This window comes from Coenobita brevimanus, chromosome 106 (assembly GCF_032717465.1).
Source record: "Coenobita brevimanus isolate Jiangsu-jjx chromosome 106, ASM3271746v2, whole genome shotgun sequence".
NCBI classification, from domain to species: Eukaryota; Metazoa; Arthropoda; class Malacostraca; order Decapoda; family Coenobitidae; genus Coenobita; species Coenobita brevimanus.
The window spans coordinates 15,681,032-15,697,867 of record NC_137059.1 but is presented as its reverse complement, the minus strand read 5'-3'; the positions used below and the strand labels follow the sequence as shown (position 1 = coordinate 15,697,867).

The window sequence follows — 16,836 nt, the reverse complement described above, 5'->3', positions numbered from 1 at the left end:
CCCCATCCTCTTTATTCCTCCCCCTCCTTTTTCCTTGTCGTCCCCTCCTCCTCTTTCCTTGACCTCCTCCCCTCCTCCTCTTTCCTTGACCTCCTCCCCTCCTCCTCTTTCCTTGCCCCCCTCCCCATCCTCTTTATTCCTCCCCCTCCTTTTTCCTTGTCGTCCCCTCCTCTTTCCTTGGCCCTCTCCCCTTCTCCTCTTTCCTTGGCCCTCTCCCCTTCTCCTCTTTCCTTGGCCCTCTCCCCTCCTCCTCTTTCCTTGGCCCTCTCCCCTCCTCCTCTTTCCTTGGCCCCCTCCCCTCCTCCTCTTTCCTTGGCCCTCTCCCCTTCTCCTCTTTCCTTGGCCCTCTCCCCTTCTCCTCTTTCCTTGGCCCCCTCCCCTCCTCCTCTTTCCTTGACCTCCTCCCCTCCTCCTCTTTCCTTGACCTCCTCCCCTCCTCCTCTTTCCTTGACCTCCTCCCCTCCTCCTCTTTCTTTGACCTCCTCCCCTCCTCCTCTTTCCTTGGCCTCCTCCCCTCCTCCTCTTTCCTTGGCTCCTTCCCCTCTCCCCTCCTGGCGTACGGTACCAAGTAGCATCTTTTGTCTGATTTATTATTAAGCGAGTATAAAAATCTTTTCAGATTCTTCAGTGATGTCCAGAAAGCGGGTGTACAAAGAAGAATTCCTTGATATTGGGTTTACGCTTCTCATCGATCGTGGGATCGAAAAACCTCAATGTGTTAGATGTGGGGAAGTGCTCAGCCATGAGTCGCTTAAAGAAAACAAGCTCGAGCGCCATCTCCACGGAAAACACCCGACGCTGCGGGGAAAGACCGCCAGTATTTGAAGAGGAAAGAAGAACAACTGAAGAGTCAGCGGTTGGACACCCCTATGAACACAGGAGTGTATTATGTTCGACAAGCAGCAATTGCATCCTATCTGGCTGCAAAAAGAATTGCTAGGTGTAAACAGCCACATACACCTGGGGAAAAGTTGGTGACGCCAGCAGTCCTTGATGTGGTTTGTACTATTTTCGGAGATGATGCTGTGAAAGAAAGAAAGAAAAAAAAAACTATTCCAGTCAGACAACAAAATTAGCCGACGGATTCAAGAGATGTCGGAAGATATCAAAGAACAGGTAGTGGCTGCCAACAAGGAGCGGAAACTTCAGCCTGCAGTTGGATGAGTCAACTGACGTCAGTGACGATGCACAGCTCTTGGTGTATGTGCGGTGCCAAGGGAAGAATGACATGGAAGAGAAATTCCTGTTCTGTAAACGTCTGGAGACGACAACAACAGGTGAAGATCTGTTCAAGTTGGTTGACAGCTTCATCAAGAAAGAAGGCCTCAGCTGGGATCAGTGCTTCAGTGTGTGCACGGGCGGTGCACCTGCAATGCTAGGGGCACATCAGGGTTTCACCGCTAGGGTGAAACAAGTCAACCCCGAAGTGATAGTGACTCATTGTCTGCTCCACCGGGAAAACCTTGCCTCCCGGAAACTGTCATTTGAGCTTAACTCTGTGATGTGAATTTTATTAAACCATCAGCTCTGAATTCCAGGCTGTTCAGTCAGATGTGCTCTGATATGGGGTCGGAATATGAACACCTGCTTTACTACTCTGTCAGGTGGCTGTCCCGAAGGAAAGTGCTCCAGAGAGTGTTTGAAATGCGTGCAGAGGTTGAAATCATCTTGAACGAGAAGAAACATGCACTAGCATCAAGGCTTGCAGAACCAAGGTGGTTGCTTAAACTGGCACATTCAACAGACATACTTACAGTGTTAAATTTGTTGAATATATCCACGCAAGGAAAAGAAAAAACTCGTCTCTTTGTGTCAGAAAAGCTCAAGGCATTCAAGGCGAAACTGAGGTCGTGGAAGGGAACGATTGAGTGGGAGAAAACTGCATCCTTTCCACTCTTGAACCTTTTTCAGGAAGATGAAGACGTCACGCTTGAGGACGAACAAAGTGTCATTGTTGAGCACCTTGAGAAATTGAGTGAGGAGTTTGACAGATATATTCCGGATGAAGAGTTGCATGAGAAATACCAATGGGTGCGCAGACCCTTCGATGTCCACGTCGAAGACCTCTCAGAAGAAGAGTCGTCTGTGGCATTTTGGAGCTGCGGACTGGGAGGCCTTCAGGCAGTACTTCTTTGATTTTCCCTGGAATGATTATTGCTTCCATGGCCGTGAGCCATCTGAGTGTGCCTTGCGCATTACGGAGGTTATTCTCTCGGGCATGGAAGCATACATTCCTTTCTCATATCCTTTGACTAATGCAAGAAAGCCTTGGTTTAATCACGCTTGTTCTAATGCTGTCCGCAACAAGGAGAAGGCCTACAAAAGGTACCGGAGCCAACCCACCCCTGAATCACATAATCTTTACGTTTCTGCCCGGAATCGTGCTAAGTCTGTTCTTCGCTCTACTAAAAATAATTTCATCCATACCAAATGCTCTCAACTCTCCAACTCGAATTCTTCCCGCTCCTTCTGGCACCTTGCCAAAAATCTTTCTAACAACTTTACCTCATCATCCTTCCCTCCTCTTTTCTACTCTGATGGTTCTGTAGCTATTTCTTCTACTGATAAAGCAGATCTCTTCGCACAGACTTTCTCCTCCAATTCCACCTTAGACGATTCCGGTGCTGTTCCTCCCTCACTTCCCCCCTCTGACTTCCTCATGGCTGACATTAAAATTTCTTCAGTTGATGTATTTTCTGCCATCACTGGCCTCAGTACTAACAAGGCATATGGGCCTGATGGGGTCCCTCCTGTTGTTCTCAAGAACTGTGCTTCTGTGCTTACATCCTGCCTAGGCAAACTCTTTCGCCTTTGTCTGTCAACTTGTACCTTTCCTTCTTGCTGGAAGTTTGCTCTCATTCAGCCAGTCCCAAAGAAGGGTGACCATTCCCAACCCTCCAACTATCGTCCAATTGCTTTAACGTCCTGTATTTCAAAAGTTTTTGAGTCAATTCTTAATAGAAAAATTTTAAGGCATCTTTCCTATCACAACCTTCTTTCCGATCGTCAGTATGGGTTCCGTCAGGGACGCTCCACTGGCGATCTTCTCACCTACCTTCCAGACTCCTGGTCATCCTCCTTTCGGGACTTTGGCGAAAGTTTGCCATTGCACTTGACATCTCAAAGGCTTTCGATCGAGTCTGGCATAAATCTTTAATTTCCAAACTGCCCTCCTACGGTTTCTATCCTTCTATCTGTGCCTTCATCGCTAGCTTCCTTTCTGGTCGTTCTATAGCCACTGTTGTAGACGGCCATCGTTCTTCTCCTAGATGTATCAACAGTGGTGTTCCTCAGGGCTCTGTCCTATCACCAACTCTCTTCCCTTTATTCATCAATGATCTTCTAAGCTGTACATCTAACCCTATCCACTCATACGCTGATGACTCCACCCTTCACCTTTCCATTCGGTTCCCGCAACGCCCATCTCAACAGTTACTTCAAGAAACAAGGGATGAGGCTATGGCACACCTAATGTCTGACTTGGCTCATGTCTCTGACTGGGGTAAAAATAATATGGTTGTCTTTAATGCATCTAAGACTCAGTTCTTACACCTATCAACCCGACAAAGTCTTCCACAGGTATACCCACTAATGTTTAATAATATTCAGCTTAATCCTGCATCATCCTTGAACATGCTTGGGGTTTCATTTACTCGGGACTTATCTTGGAAAGATCATATTACATCTCTTGTAAAATCTGCTTACAAGAGATTGGGTGTGCTAAGCCGACTTCGCTCTTTCTTTACCCCTGCACAATTGTTGACTCTATACAGGGGTTTTATCCGCCCCTGTGTGGAGTACAACTCTCATGTGTGGGGAGGCTCCCCACATACAGCTCTTCTCAATAGGGTGGAGTCAAAGGCTTTTCGTCTCATTAACTCTCCTCCTCTTACTGACTCCCTTCAACCTCTGTCTCTTCGCCGCACTGTTGCATCTTTATCTCTTTTCTATCGCTACTTTAATGGTCACTGCTCCTCTGAACTGTCTGCTTGCATTCCTCCACCTCTACGACGGGCGCGTAGCACCCGTCTGGCAGCAAACTCTCATCCCTTTTCTGTCCAACTCTCTAATGCAAGAGTTAACCGTTACTCCCAGTCTTTCATTTATGCAACAGGTCAGCTCTGGAACTGTCTCCCTTTGTCTGTATTTCCTGCTGCCTATGATCTCCAGTCTTTCAAACGTAGTGTGTCCAGGCATCTCAAAATGATCGGATCTTGAATTTGGCTCTCTGTTGTATTTTGTTTTTCTCTTGGAGGGAACTGTTACTGCGGGCTCATGGCCTTTGGTTCCTTCTTCCTCGCATTAAAAAAAAAAAAAAAAAAAAAATCCCAAATCTGTAAGAGGAGCTCATCGAGGTGCAACATGATGAAACAGTCACTAGCAGTGTTCTGGACTACTGTGAAGGAGAAACCAGTCCTCGGCAGTGAGGCTGTGAAAGTGCTGTTGCCGTTCGTTACAACCTATCTGTGCGGATCAGGGTTTGCATATCTGGCTGCTAACAAAACGAAAAGCAGAAATTGGCTGCAGCCTGAACATGATTTGAGGGTAGCACTTTCTACGACTGAGCCACGAATGGAGAAGCTTACCAGCGAGATCCTGGCCCAAGGCCCCCATTAAAATCAATTTATCAGTTGATAAAAAACAATTTTAGTTCGTCTTTGTGGAATGTGACAAAATATTATTTCAGAAGTGGATGTTTGGGTTCAAATTAAGACTTTAAATTTCTATAACTAAAATAACGCGTAATGATGCTAATTTTGTCCTTTTTCCAACCTTACAGTGGCGTCGCGGTCATGGCTAGATGTGCATGAACCACTGCTCTAACTCATGGGTATTCCCACTCACTCTCTCTCTCTCTCTAAATAATATCTCTTCATTATACTGCAGTTTCTTCTACTCTAACTCATGGACACTCTCTCTCTCTCTCTCTCTCTCATTCTCTCTAAATCACATCTCTTAACCATGCTTCAGTTTCTTCTCCTACTCTCTCTCTCTCTCTAAGCCACGGGCAGCCACTTACATCACTGCAACCCACCCAACCATCATGACTTGCCAGTATTATCAAGAGGTTGGAGAGGATAAAGAGCGAAAGACTAACGAGGAGAGTGTATGTGAGAGAGGTGGAGGCCAAGGATGAGATGGAGTGGAGAGGTATATGAGAGAAGGGGATGTGAGTTGGGAGCAGGGCAGCGAAATGGCGGAGGACAGGGCGACATGGAAGCAATTTGTTTGTGGCCACCTCTTACGGGATTAAGGTGTCAAGCGATAGATAGACAGATAAAAAAAAAGTTGACAAATTGAAAAGGCCTATATATTTTACCACTAGTACATAATAATAAAATCTGTCGAATATATGAATAAGCTTACAAAAAACAAAAGTAAAAATGAAAGTCTATTACAAAGAAAATGCTCACGGAAAGCATCAGGTGGTTGCCATGATAACGAGTCGTCCATCTGCCTTTAACCCATCACGTTTCGCCACTATTCAGCACCAAACTGCTCCACACAACCACCATGCCACCTGGGGACGAATACCAACAGTTAGAATAAGGTGGATCTGAACTGAATACTGGATTCCTAGCGCCTGTCAGGGATCATATGGCACTAATTCAAAGACAAGACACATGATAAGCAACGGAACAAATAACTGGAGAGAAGACAGTAAGGGAGAGAAAAATGACTAACTGAATTCAATACTGGATTCCTAGCGCCTGTCAGAAACCATATGGCACTAATTCAATGCCAAGACACATGATAAGCAACGGAACAAATAACTGGAGAGAAGACAGTAAGGGAGAGAATAATGACTAAAAGATGCTGACTACTTAACTGAATTCAATACTGGATTCCTAGCGCCTGTCAGAGACCATATGGCACTAATTCAATGCCAAGACGCATGATAAGCAACGGAACAAAAATCTGGAGAGAAGACAGTAAGGGAGAGAATAATGACTAAATATGTTGACTAATTACTGGAGGGTCTCATTGTCAGGTATGAGGTTTAAAATAAACAAGGAGTTTTTCCCTGCAAGTGGGTATGTGGCTAAATTAGGGGAAACTTGGCAGTGCTAGGTAGTAGTAGTAGTAGTAGTAGTAGTAGTAGTAGCAGTAGTAGTGGTGGTGGTGGTGGTAATAGTAGTAGTAATACTGTTGTATCCCCATGTTCATCTGTTGCCCTTCTCCCTAAGTCCACCATTCGCTTTTCGGGGGGCAGGGCAGTAGCTGGGGGTGTTACTTAACCATGCAGTGTAGCCGCCCAGATGTATCAGTGCCACCACAGGAAGGCGTCCCTCTCCACCACTAAAGCAAAGTGGCAAACCAGCTTTATAGGTAGAAATGGAACTGTATTAGGCTTTGTCTGTAAACTATTGAAAATATAACCCCTTCAATCCGGTGACATCTATCTACCTATTACCACATGACTTAATCCTGTAAGGGGTAGCCACAAGCAAATTACCTCCACGTTGCTCTGTCCTCTGCCATTTGACTTCCCTCCCTCCAACTCACACCCCCTTCTCTCCTATATTTCTCCATTCCATTCATCCATCTCATTCTTGGTCTCCCTCTCCACCTCACTCACATACTCTCCTAGTCAGTCTCTCATTCTCCATCGTGTCCACGTGGCCCAACCTATGCTTCAGATATTCTTGCTGCCTCAGGTGTTTATATTCAGCTTAGGACAGACTTCAAACTGGCGAGGTTACATACAGTATAACCTTCTTTACTGCCTTTACTATACCCGGGTGCAGTGGTGGCTGCTGCCCACTACCATCCACTCACTTGATGTAGTGCTGCCTACAGTATAACCTTCTTTACTGCCTTTACTATACCCGGGTGCAATGGTGGCTGCTGCCCACTACCATCCACTCACTTGATGTAGTCCTGCCTACAGTATAACCTTCTTTACTGCCTTTACTATACCCGGGTGCAGTGGTGGCTGCTGCCCACTACCATCCACTCACTTGATGTAGTGCTGCCTACAGTATAACCTTCTTTACTGCCTTTACTATACCCGGGTGCAGTGGTGGCTGCTGCCCACTACCATCCACTCACTTGATGTAGTGCTGCCTACAGTATAACCTTCTTTACTGCCTTTACTATACCCGGGTGCAGTGGTGGCTGCTGCCCACTACCATCCACTCACTTGATGTAGTGCTGCCTACAGTATAACCTTCTTTACTGCCTTTACTATACCCGGGTGCAGTGGTGGCTGATGGCCACTATCATCCACTCACTTGATGTAGTGCTGCCTACAGTATAACCTTCTTTAATGCCTTTACTATACCCGGGTGCAGTGGTGGCTGCTGGCCACTATCATCCATCCACCTGATGTAGTGCTGCCAACTTCCTCTTTCATTCATCATTCTCTTTTGGTGTCTGACCCACGGTCACTCACTTGATGTAGTGCTGCCTACCTCTTCCTTCACCTGTCATTCCCTTTTTGTGTCTGGCCTCTTCTCTTCCTGCTTTTCCCGTCCTTCCTGTTGCTTTTTATTACTCTTCTTTCCACTTCAGGTGGCTCTACACTGAGTGACAAGCCTACTGGTTTCCGGTAACCATGGCAACCCTTTACAACACTGGGTGGTAACCATAACACCAAACAGCAGGATGATGTGCAGCCTACTATGGGGTAACCATGGCAACCCTTTACTGTACAACGCTGGGTGGTAATCATAACACCAAACAGCATGATGATGTGCAGCCTACTATGGCGTAACCATGGCAACCCTTTACTGTACAACGCTGGGTGGTAATCATAACACCAAACAGCAGCATGATGTGCAGCCTACTATGGCGTCCCTGTTACTGGATGCAGATGCAAATTCCGTCTGGCAACCCAACCTCCATACTCTGGCCAGCACCTGGCAGTGGCAAGGTGCTGTCCACTGCAAGGAAACACTGGTTCATTGCATGGCACGGCCCTGCAGGGGTAGTTGCTTGTTTGTGATTGATAGGTCTGCTCAACCAGACAGACCAGGGTTACTCAACAACTGCTCACGAGTAGTCTTTAAACTGAATAAAGTGGTCTAGAGATACCAAGAACAAAATTTTAAATACCTCCATGAAAGGGTTAATGCTGCCTTTAAGTACACAGTGGTCTACAGACGGCAAGAATAACACTGGCAATGGCACTGGATTCAAGAAATTAAGAGCAAATATGACTGGAAAAAGGCCAACATATAACAAGGAATTAGATTATTCTTCTCGCCTGACATCCATGTGACTTAACAACATTTGTTCTAAGTTGCCAAGATTCCCAACCCTTTTCAGCTGGGTGATGGCCAGGTGTAGTCCAACAAGGGTGGATGGACTTAAACTGACACAAACATGAAGAGGCATTTTGTTTAACTATTTAGTAAGAATAAAAGTGTTTCATGAAAGACCTACAGTAGTTTGCCCGCCAGTTGCCTCATGCGGATGTACTACCAACTTTAAAATGCCCAGCTACAGGGGTGAACATCCTCTGAAGCTAATGGAAGTGACAGAATGAAAAATATGATGTGTGAGGTGGTGTGTGGGGTGAAGAGAAGACGAAAGGGGGTGCAAGGAACAGCATGGTGGAATGAAGAGGTGGGACAGGCTGTGGCGCAAAAGAAGAAAGCATTTAGTGTGTGGATGGGAAGCAGAGGCATGGAGGAAGTTGAAAGACGGATGGGAGAGTATGTAGACACGAGGAGAGAGGTGAAAAGATTATAATTATGTCCTGTGCTTGCCATTCTCAACAGGGTTTAGAAAGACCTCAGCTTAACACACCAAGACACAACACTTAGGGACACTTCTTTTTGGTCTGAGTTGCATAAAACCACTTGGAAATAGCAAGAATAAACTCAGACATCATCGGAGTGAAGTGGCAAGGAAAGACGCTGACCTGAACTGAGAACACACCACACTCAAAGACACTAATTTTCATGTAGGTCAATCAATCTATCTTTCTATTGCCAGACGCCTTAATCCCATAAGGGGTGGCCACAAACAAGTCGCCTCCTTGTCACCCTATCCCCAACCATTTCACACTTCCCTTTTCCCAGCTTACACATCCCTCTCTCATATACCTCTCCACTCTATCCCTCCATCTCATCCTCAACCTCCCCCTCCCTAACCCCCACTCCACCTCTCACATACACTCTCCTCGTTAGTCTCTCGCTCTCTAACCTCTCCGCATAGCCAAACCACCTCAATGTATTTCACGTAACGCTTCCTATCACATCCACACCACAATGCTCCTTTCATGTAGGAAGTACAGACACAGGGGAATAGTTCCAGAGTTGACCTACTGACTAAAATCACTTGGAGCCTGCCAGACTAAATTAAGGTGTCAGTGCACTAAGAAGGCTAAAAGACTCACCTTAATTCGAAAGCCACTACACTGGGGCCACTGGTTCTCTGTAACTTAGGCTGCCACGTACCGCTGCCTGACTCTGTATTCATGTTGCCATCTTGCAAGTAACCCAAGTAACGCACTAGAAACAAGTAACATCGTACCTGCAAGTGAAAGGAACAATTAGTTGCAGGTGGGGGGAGAAAGTGACCAATATTACTCTTGTTATCATCAAAGAAAATACAGCACATGTTGAGCCTGTACCCCATGAAGAGTCCAAGAGGGGCCAAAATTGTTGTACAAGGCAGTATGTAAACAGAGCTTCACAAGACACCTGCAATATCTGATGTGTTGTGGGGACAGCTGTGTGTGTGTGTGTGTGTGTGTGTGTGTGTGTGTGTGTGTGTGTGTAGCAGTGGCAGTAGGAAATGAATACACAGTACATGATACATTGGTGTGTGTGTGTTCTTACCTTACCTTACCTAATTATATCTTTACAGGAATGAGTCAAGCTCGTATTGTCCCGTGTCTTAGACCATATTTATCGTACATATCCTTAAATTTGTGAATTGTTTTGGCACACACTATTTCATTCGGTAGTGCATTCCATTGATCAATTGCTCTGTTTGGGAAACTGAATTTCCTTACGTCTTTATCACCTCTCTTCTTATCCAGTTTTTTGCAGTGTCCTCTTGCTGATGCTTCTCCATATGTTAAGTAATCATTTATGTCTATTTTCTCCTTTCCTGATATGCACTTATATAGCATTATCATGTCACCTCTTTTCCTTCTCTCCTGTAGTGCTGGTAGATTCAGTTTATTTAGTCTTTCTTCGTAGCTTAGGTTCCTTAAGCTTGGTATCCATCTTGTAGCGGCCCTTTGAACTTTTTCAATTTTGTCTATATGCTTTTTGAGCTGAGGACACCAGACTATTGATGCATATTCCAGGGTTGGTCTAATGAATGATGTTATTATCCTTCTTAGCATGTCTTCATTTATGTATGTGAATGCTATTCTCATATTTGCAAGCAGTGTATACATGTTCCGTACCTTCTCGCTGATGTGGTCAGCCGGAGATAGTCTGTTATTGATAATCACACCTAGGTCTTTCTCTCTTTCTGATGTGTATAGGGTTTTATTTCCTAACTTATAATCCCAATCAGGTCTTTTTCCACTTTTACCAAACTTGTTTACATGACACTTGTCCACATTGAATTCCATTTGCCATGTACTACTCCATTCATGAAGTTTATTTAATTCTTCTTGTAGCTCCCTACAAGAGTCTGTGCTAGTACTTCTCCTTTGTATTTTTGCATCATCTGCAAACATATTCAGATAGCTCTCATTTCCAGTGTTACTGTTTATATCATTTATGTACACTAGAAACATGATTGGTGCCAGCACCGAACCCTGTGGTACTCCATTAGTCACTCCTTTCCATGATGGGTAGTTTCCTCTTAGTACTGTCCTCATTTCTCTTTTTATGAGAAAGTCTTGCATCCAACAAAACAGTTTGCCTCGAATTCCTCCTTGATGGTACAGCTTCCATAAAAGTCTTTGGTGTGGTACTGTGTCAAAAGCTTTCCTGAAATCTAAATAGATACTGTCCACCCATCCTTCCCTTTCCTGTATTGTGTTTGTTACTCTGTCATAGTAGCTCAACAGATTAGTAACACATGATTTTCCTTTTCTGAAGCCAAACTGTCTTTCTGTTATCATACTGTGTTCTTCTAGATGATTTACCCAAGCTTTTCTTATAAGTTTTTCTAATACCTTGCTTACAACACTGGTCAGTGATACTGGTCGGTAGTTGAGAGGATTTTGTCTATTTCCTTTCTTGAATAAGGGGACTATATTTGCTTTTTTCCAAATATCAGGTAGTTTCCCTTGACTCAAGGATTTCTTGAAAATTAAAAATAATGGTTTACTTAACTCCTTTGCACATTCTCGTAACACCCAACATGAAATTTCATCAGGACCACTTGCTTTTCCTCTGTCTAATCTACTTAACTCCTCCTGTATTACTTTTTCTGCTATTTGTATATCTGGTAGTATGTGTGGACATGCGTGTTCCACATATTCCCTCTCAAAATTTTTTTTCTTCTGTAAAAACTAATTGGAAATTCTTATTTAGTGCTTCACAAATATCTTTCTCTTGTGTATAAGTGATTCCCTCATCCGTGATGGATTGTATTATATCTTTTACTTTGGTTTTGCTTCTGATATAGCTGTAAAACAGCTTTGGTTGATCACTACTTTTATTTATTATATCCTCCTCAAACTGTTTTTGGGCTTCCCTCCTTATTCTTGTATAGTCGTTTCTTGCCTGTTTGTAATTATTATATGCCCTTTCACTATTGTGTCTTCTGTATCTATTCCACAACAAATCTCTTCTTTCTTTTGATTTTTTACATTCTGTATTGAACCATTTCTGTATTTTCTTATCTGCTTCTTTGTGCTGTGGGATGTACTTCTGGACTCCTATTTCATAAAATTCACAAAATTTTTTATATACAGCATTTAAATCTTGTTCTCTAAGCTCATTTTCCCAATCAACTTCTAAGAAATACTTCTTTAGGTCTTGATAATTTCCCTTTTTATAGTTTAGGCTCTTTTTGTAACTGTCATTGCTGTTTACTATGTCATATGCTATTCTGAAGTTATAATTTAGTACTGCATGATCGCTTTTGCCGAGTGGAGGGTGATATATTAAACTGCCAATGTCATTTTCTTGCCTAGTAAATATTAGATCTAGCACTGAAGGTACATCAAGTCCTCTTTTTCTAGTGGTTTCCCTCACATGTTGCGTTAAGAAAAACTCTTGTACGAGATCCAGGAGCTTTTGGTCCCAACAGCTTTCTTGGCTATTTATATCTAGAGTATTCCAATTTATATTTGTATTGAAATCCCCAGTTAGTATAATTATTTCCGATTTCTCTTCCATTTTATGTAGCAAGGATCTTATACTCTGAATTGTACTCTCTGCCAGGTCCTCATATTCGTCTCTTTCCCATGTGTTTGATCTGGGTGGCAGGTACAAATTGGCTACAATTACTTTACCTTCAGATGTGTCGATCTCTACTGCAATCAGTTCTACCTGTGATGGTATATCTAGGTTTATTTCCTTGACTTTTAGATTTTTCTTAGTTAATATTATAATTCCTCCTCCTTTTTTTAAGTTTCTGTCTCTTCTCCATATATTGTATTCCTCTAAGTTTAGTATGTCATTGGATATCCTTGGTGTTAATTTTGTCTCAGTTAGGCATATTATTTGTGGTTCATTTTCTCTGACATAATCATTCATCTCTAGTAATTTAGATACCATTCCATCCACATTTGAGTACATCAACTTTATCATCTTGTTTATATACTTGTCATGACATGGTTCTACTAACTTCCTCCTTTTTCTTCCATCCTGTTTGTGTACCACTTTCGTACCTGCAATCCTATTACTTTGTAAAAAATTTCTTCTTGTCCTCTTCTGATCTTCCCTCATTTTTTGTTTTTGCTTCCTCCCTTTTCTCTTTCAGTAATTCCAGTTCCTCTTGTGTTAGGCATCTTTTTATCCATACATTTTTGAACTCCTCTTTTTCCATAAGATTCTTTGCATTTTTTAGTATCTCTTCCACAGTGTTTACACTCTGGAAAGTCACCTTTAGAGGTCTTGTCTTGCTTTTCTCGTATTTCCCTAACCTTTTGTTGTTCCTCTGTGTCTTTACTACAGATTTCCTCTGATACTTCTTTCGGTAAGCTCATTACATTTGCCATCTCCTTTTTGTCTCTAGTGATTTTGTTTTTAATTTCTTCCTCTTCTATACCAGTGATTACTATTGATTTATTTATTTCTACTGAATCTCTGACTAACTTTGGATTGTTTTGGATTATTCTTTTCACTTCCTTTTTAATGTTTTTTTCCTCCACCCTTGTTTCTAAGTCTTTCTTTACTTTCACCATTTCAGCATACGTGGTTTCTACATCATTTTTGTAGCTTTGAACAGCTTCATTCACCTGTGTTATCTTCTCAATATCACTACTCTGGTCCATAACACTGCTTGCTTGTCTAATTGTCTCTGTGTCATTTTTTAACTCTTCCATAACACTCTCGTGATTAACTACTGTACTTCCCATTTCACTCACTTTCTTCCTAAGCGTATTCAATTCCACTGTTAGTTCACTGATGGTTGTGTCTTTCTTATTGGCCTCCCTTCCCAGTTTTTCTATCTCTTCCTTTTGCAAGTGCATTTGCTTCTTTATTTCATCAATTTCATTTTTGAAAGCCATTTCTAGTTTGTGTATACGTCCAACCAGTCTATTGTGAGTCTCCACTTCAACCAGTTCTTGGTAGAAATCATCATTTTGCTTTTTACTTTTATCCCTTTTCTTTTCCGAATTTGGTTTACTGAAGTATGTATCCATTTTGTAATACTAAATGAAGAGTATGTATTTACACTTTCCGCGTGTTGCCGTAGTATAAACAAACGCAGCTGACTCAACGCACCGTGGTTCTTTGTTGTTTCAACCAGTCTTATTTAAACTTATTATTTCTTTTCCTTATAATAATGAAAAATCATTTAGTCTAACCTGGTACAGAGCTTGACTCATTCAAAGATACTTATTTAGGTAATGCCTCTGGCCGTGTTGAGCTTGTATGGAGCGCCGGTAACGGACGTCTTCCTCCGACGATGCCGTGTGTGTGTGTGTGTGTGTAGCAGTGGCAGTAGGAAATGAATACACAGTACATGATACATTGGTCTGTGTGTGTGTGTGTGTGTGTGTGTGTGTGTGTGTGTGTGTGTGTCAGTGGCAGTAGGAAATGAGTACATGATATATTGGTGTGTGTGTGTGTCTGTGTGTGTGTAGCAGTGGCAGTAGGAAATGAATACACAGTACATGATACATTGGTCTGTGTGTGTGTGTGTTCTTACCTAATTGTTCTTACCTAATTGTATCTTTACAGGAATGAGTCAAGCTCGTATTGTCCCGTGTCTTAGACCATATTTATCGTACATATCCTTAAATCTGTGAATTGTTTTGGCACACACTATTTCATTCGGTAGTGCATTCCATTGATCAATTGCTCTGTTTGGGAAACTGAATTTCCTTACGTCTTTATCACCTCTCTTCTTATGCAGTTTTCTGCAGTGTCCTCTTGCTGATGCTTCTCCATATGTTAAGTAATCATTTATGTCTATTTTCTCCTTTCCTGATATGCACTTATATAGCATTATCATGTCACCTCTTTTCCTTCTCTCCTGTAGTCCTGGTAGATTCAGTTTATTTAGTCTTTCTTCGTAGCTTAGGTCCCTTAAGCTTGGTATCCATCTTGTAGCGGCCCTTTGAACTTTTTCAATCTTGTCTATATGCTTTTTGAGATGAGGACTCCAGACTACTGATGCATATTCCAGGGTTGGTCTAATGAATGATGTTATTATCCTTTTTAGCATGTCTTCATTTATGTATGTGAATGCTATTCTCATATTTGCAAGCAGTGTATACATGTTCCGTACCTTCTCGCTGATGTGGTCAGCCGGAGATAGTCTGTTATTGATAATCACACCTAGGTCTTTCTCTCTTTCTGATGTGTATAGGGTTTTATTTCCTAACTTATAATCCCAATCAGGTCTTTTTCCACTTTTACCAAACTTGATTACATGACACTTGTCCACATTGAATTCCATTTGCCATGTACTACTCCATTCATGAAGTTTAATTAATTCTTCTTGTAGCTCCCTACAAGAGTCTGTGCTAGTACTTCTCCTTTGTATTTTTGCATCATCTGCAAACATATTCAGATAGCTCTCATTTCCAGTGTTACTGTTTATATCATTTATGTACACTAGAAACATGATTGGTGCCAGCACCAAACCCTGTGGTACTCCACTAGTCACTTCTTTCCGTGATGAGTAGTTTCCTCTTAGTACTGTCCTCATTTCTCTTTTTATGAGAAAGTCTTGCATCCAACAAAACAGTTTGCCTCGAATTCCTCCTTGATGGTACAGCTTCCATAAAAGTCTTTGGTGTGGTTCTGTGTCAAAAGCTTTCTTGAAATCTAAATAGATACTGTCCACCCATCCTTCCCTTTCCTGTATTGTGTTTGTTACTCTGTCATAGTAGCTCAACAGATTAGTAACACATGATTTTCCTTTTCTGAAACCAAACTGTCTTTCTGTTATCATACTGTGTTTTTCTAGATGATTTACCCAAGCTTTTCTTATAAGTTTTTCTAATACCTTGCTTACAACACTAGTCAGTGATACTGGTCGGTAGCTGAGAGGATTTTGTCTATTTCCTTTCTTGAATAAGGGGACTATATTTGCTTTTTTCCAAATATCAGGTAGTTTCCCTTGACTCAAAGATTTCTTGAAAATTAAAAATAATGGTTTACTTAACTCCTTTGCACATTCTCGTAACACCCAACATGAAATTTCATCAGGACCACTTGCTTTTCCTCTGTCTAATCTACTTAACTCCTCCTGTATTACTTTTTCTGCTATTTGTATATCTGGTAGTATGTGTGGACATGCGTGTTCCACATAGTCCCTCTCAAAATTTTTTTCTTCTGTAAAAACTAATTGGAAATTCTTATTTAGTGCTTCACAAATATCTTTCTCTTGTGTATAAGTGATTCCCTCGTCCGTGATGGATTGTATTATATCTTTTACTTTGGTTTTGCTTCTGATATAGCTGTAAAACAGCTTTGGTTGATCACTACTTTTATTTATTATATCCTCCTCAAACTGTTTTTGGGCTTCCCTCCTTATTCTTGTATAGTCGTTTCTTGCCTGTTTGTAATTATTATATGCCCTTTCACTATTGTGTCTTCTGTATCTATTCCACAACAAATCTCTTCTTTCTTTTGATTTTTTACATTCTGTATTGAACCATTTCTGTATTTTCTTATCTGCTTCTTTGTGCTGTGGGATGTACTTCTGGACTCCTATTTCATAAAATTCACAAAATTTTTTATATACAGCATTTAAATCTTGTCCTCTAAGCTCATTTTCCCAATCAACTTCTAAGAAATACTTCTTTAGGTCTTGATAAAGTCCCTTTTTATAGTTTAGTCTCTTTTTGTAACTGTCAGTGCTGTTCACTATGTCATATGCTATTCTGAAGTTATAATTTAGTACTGCATGATCGCTTTTGCCGAGTGGAGGGTGATATATTAAACTGTCAATGTCATTTTCCTGCCTAGTAAATATTAGATCTAGCACTGAAGGTACATCAAGTCCTCTTTTTCTAGTGGTTTCCCTCACATGTTGCGTTAAGAAAAACTCTTGTACGAGATGCAGGAGCTTTTGGTCCCAGCAGCTTTCTTGGCTATTTATATCTAGAGTATTCCAATTTATATTTGTATTGAAATCCCCAGTTAGTATAATTCTTTCCGATTTCTCTTCCATTTTATGTAGCAAGGATCTTATACTCTGAATTGTACTCTCTGCCAGGTCCTCATATTCGTCTCTTTCCCATGTGTTTGATCTGGGTGGCAGGTACAAATTGGCTACAATTACTTTACC

The 16,836-nt window shown here is 41.9% G+C and overlaps 1 protein-coding gene across 1 annotated transcript in view; it reads left to right on the top strand.

The window, feature by feature from the left end:
* The first annotated feature begins 1,563 nt into the window (after window positions 1–1,563).
* LOC145416548 (zinc finger BED domain-containing protein 5-like) overlaps window positions 1,564–16,836 on the top strand; it is a 35,200-nt gene continuing 19,927 nt past the window's right edge. Inside the window, exon 1 of the mRNA XM_080285513.1 lies at window positions 1,564–2,081. Within this exon, the coding sequence (XP_080141639.1) occupies window positions 1,564–2,081 (518 nt within the window). The remainder of the gene's footprint in view (window positions 2,082–16,836) is intronic.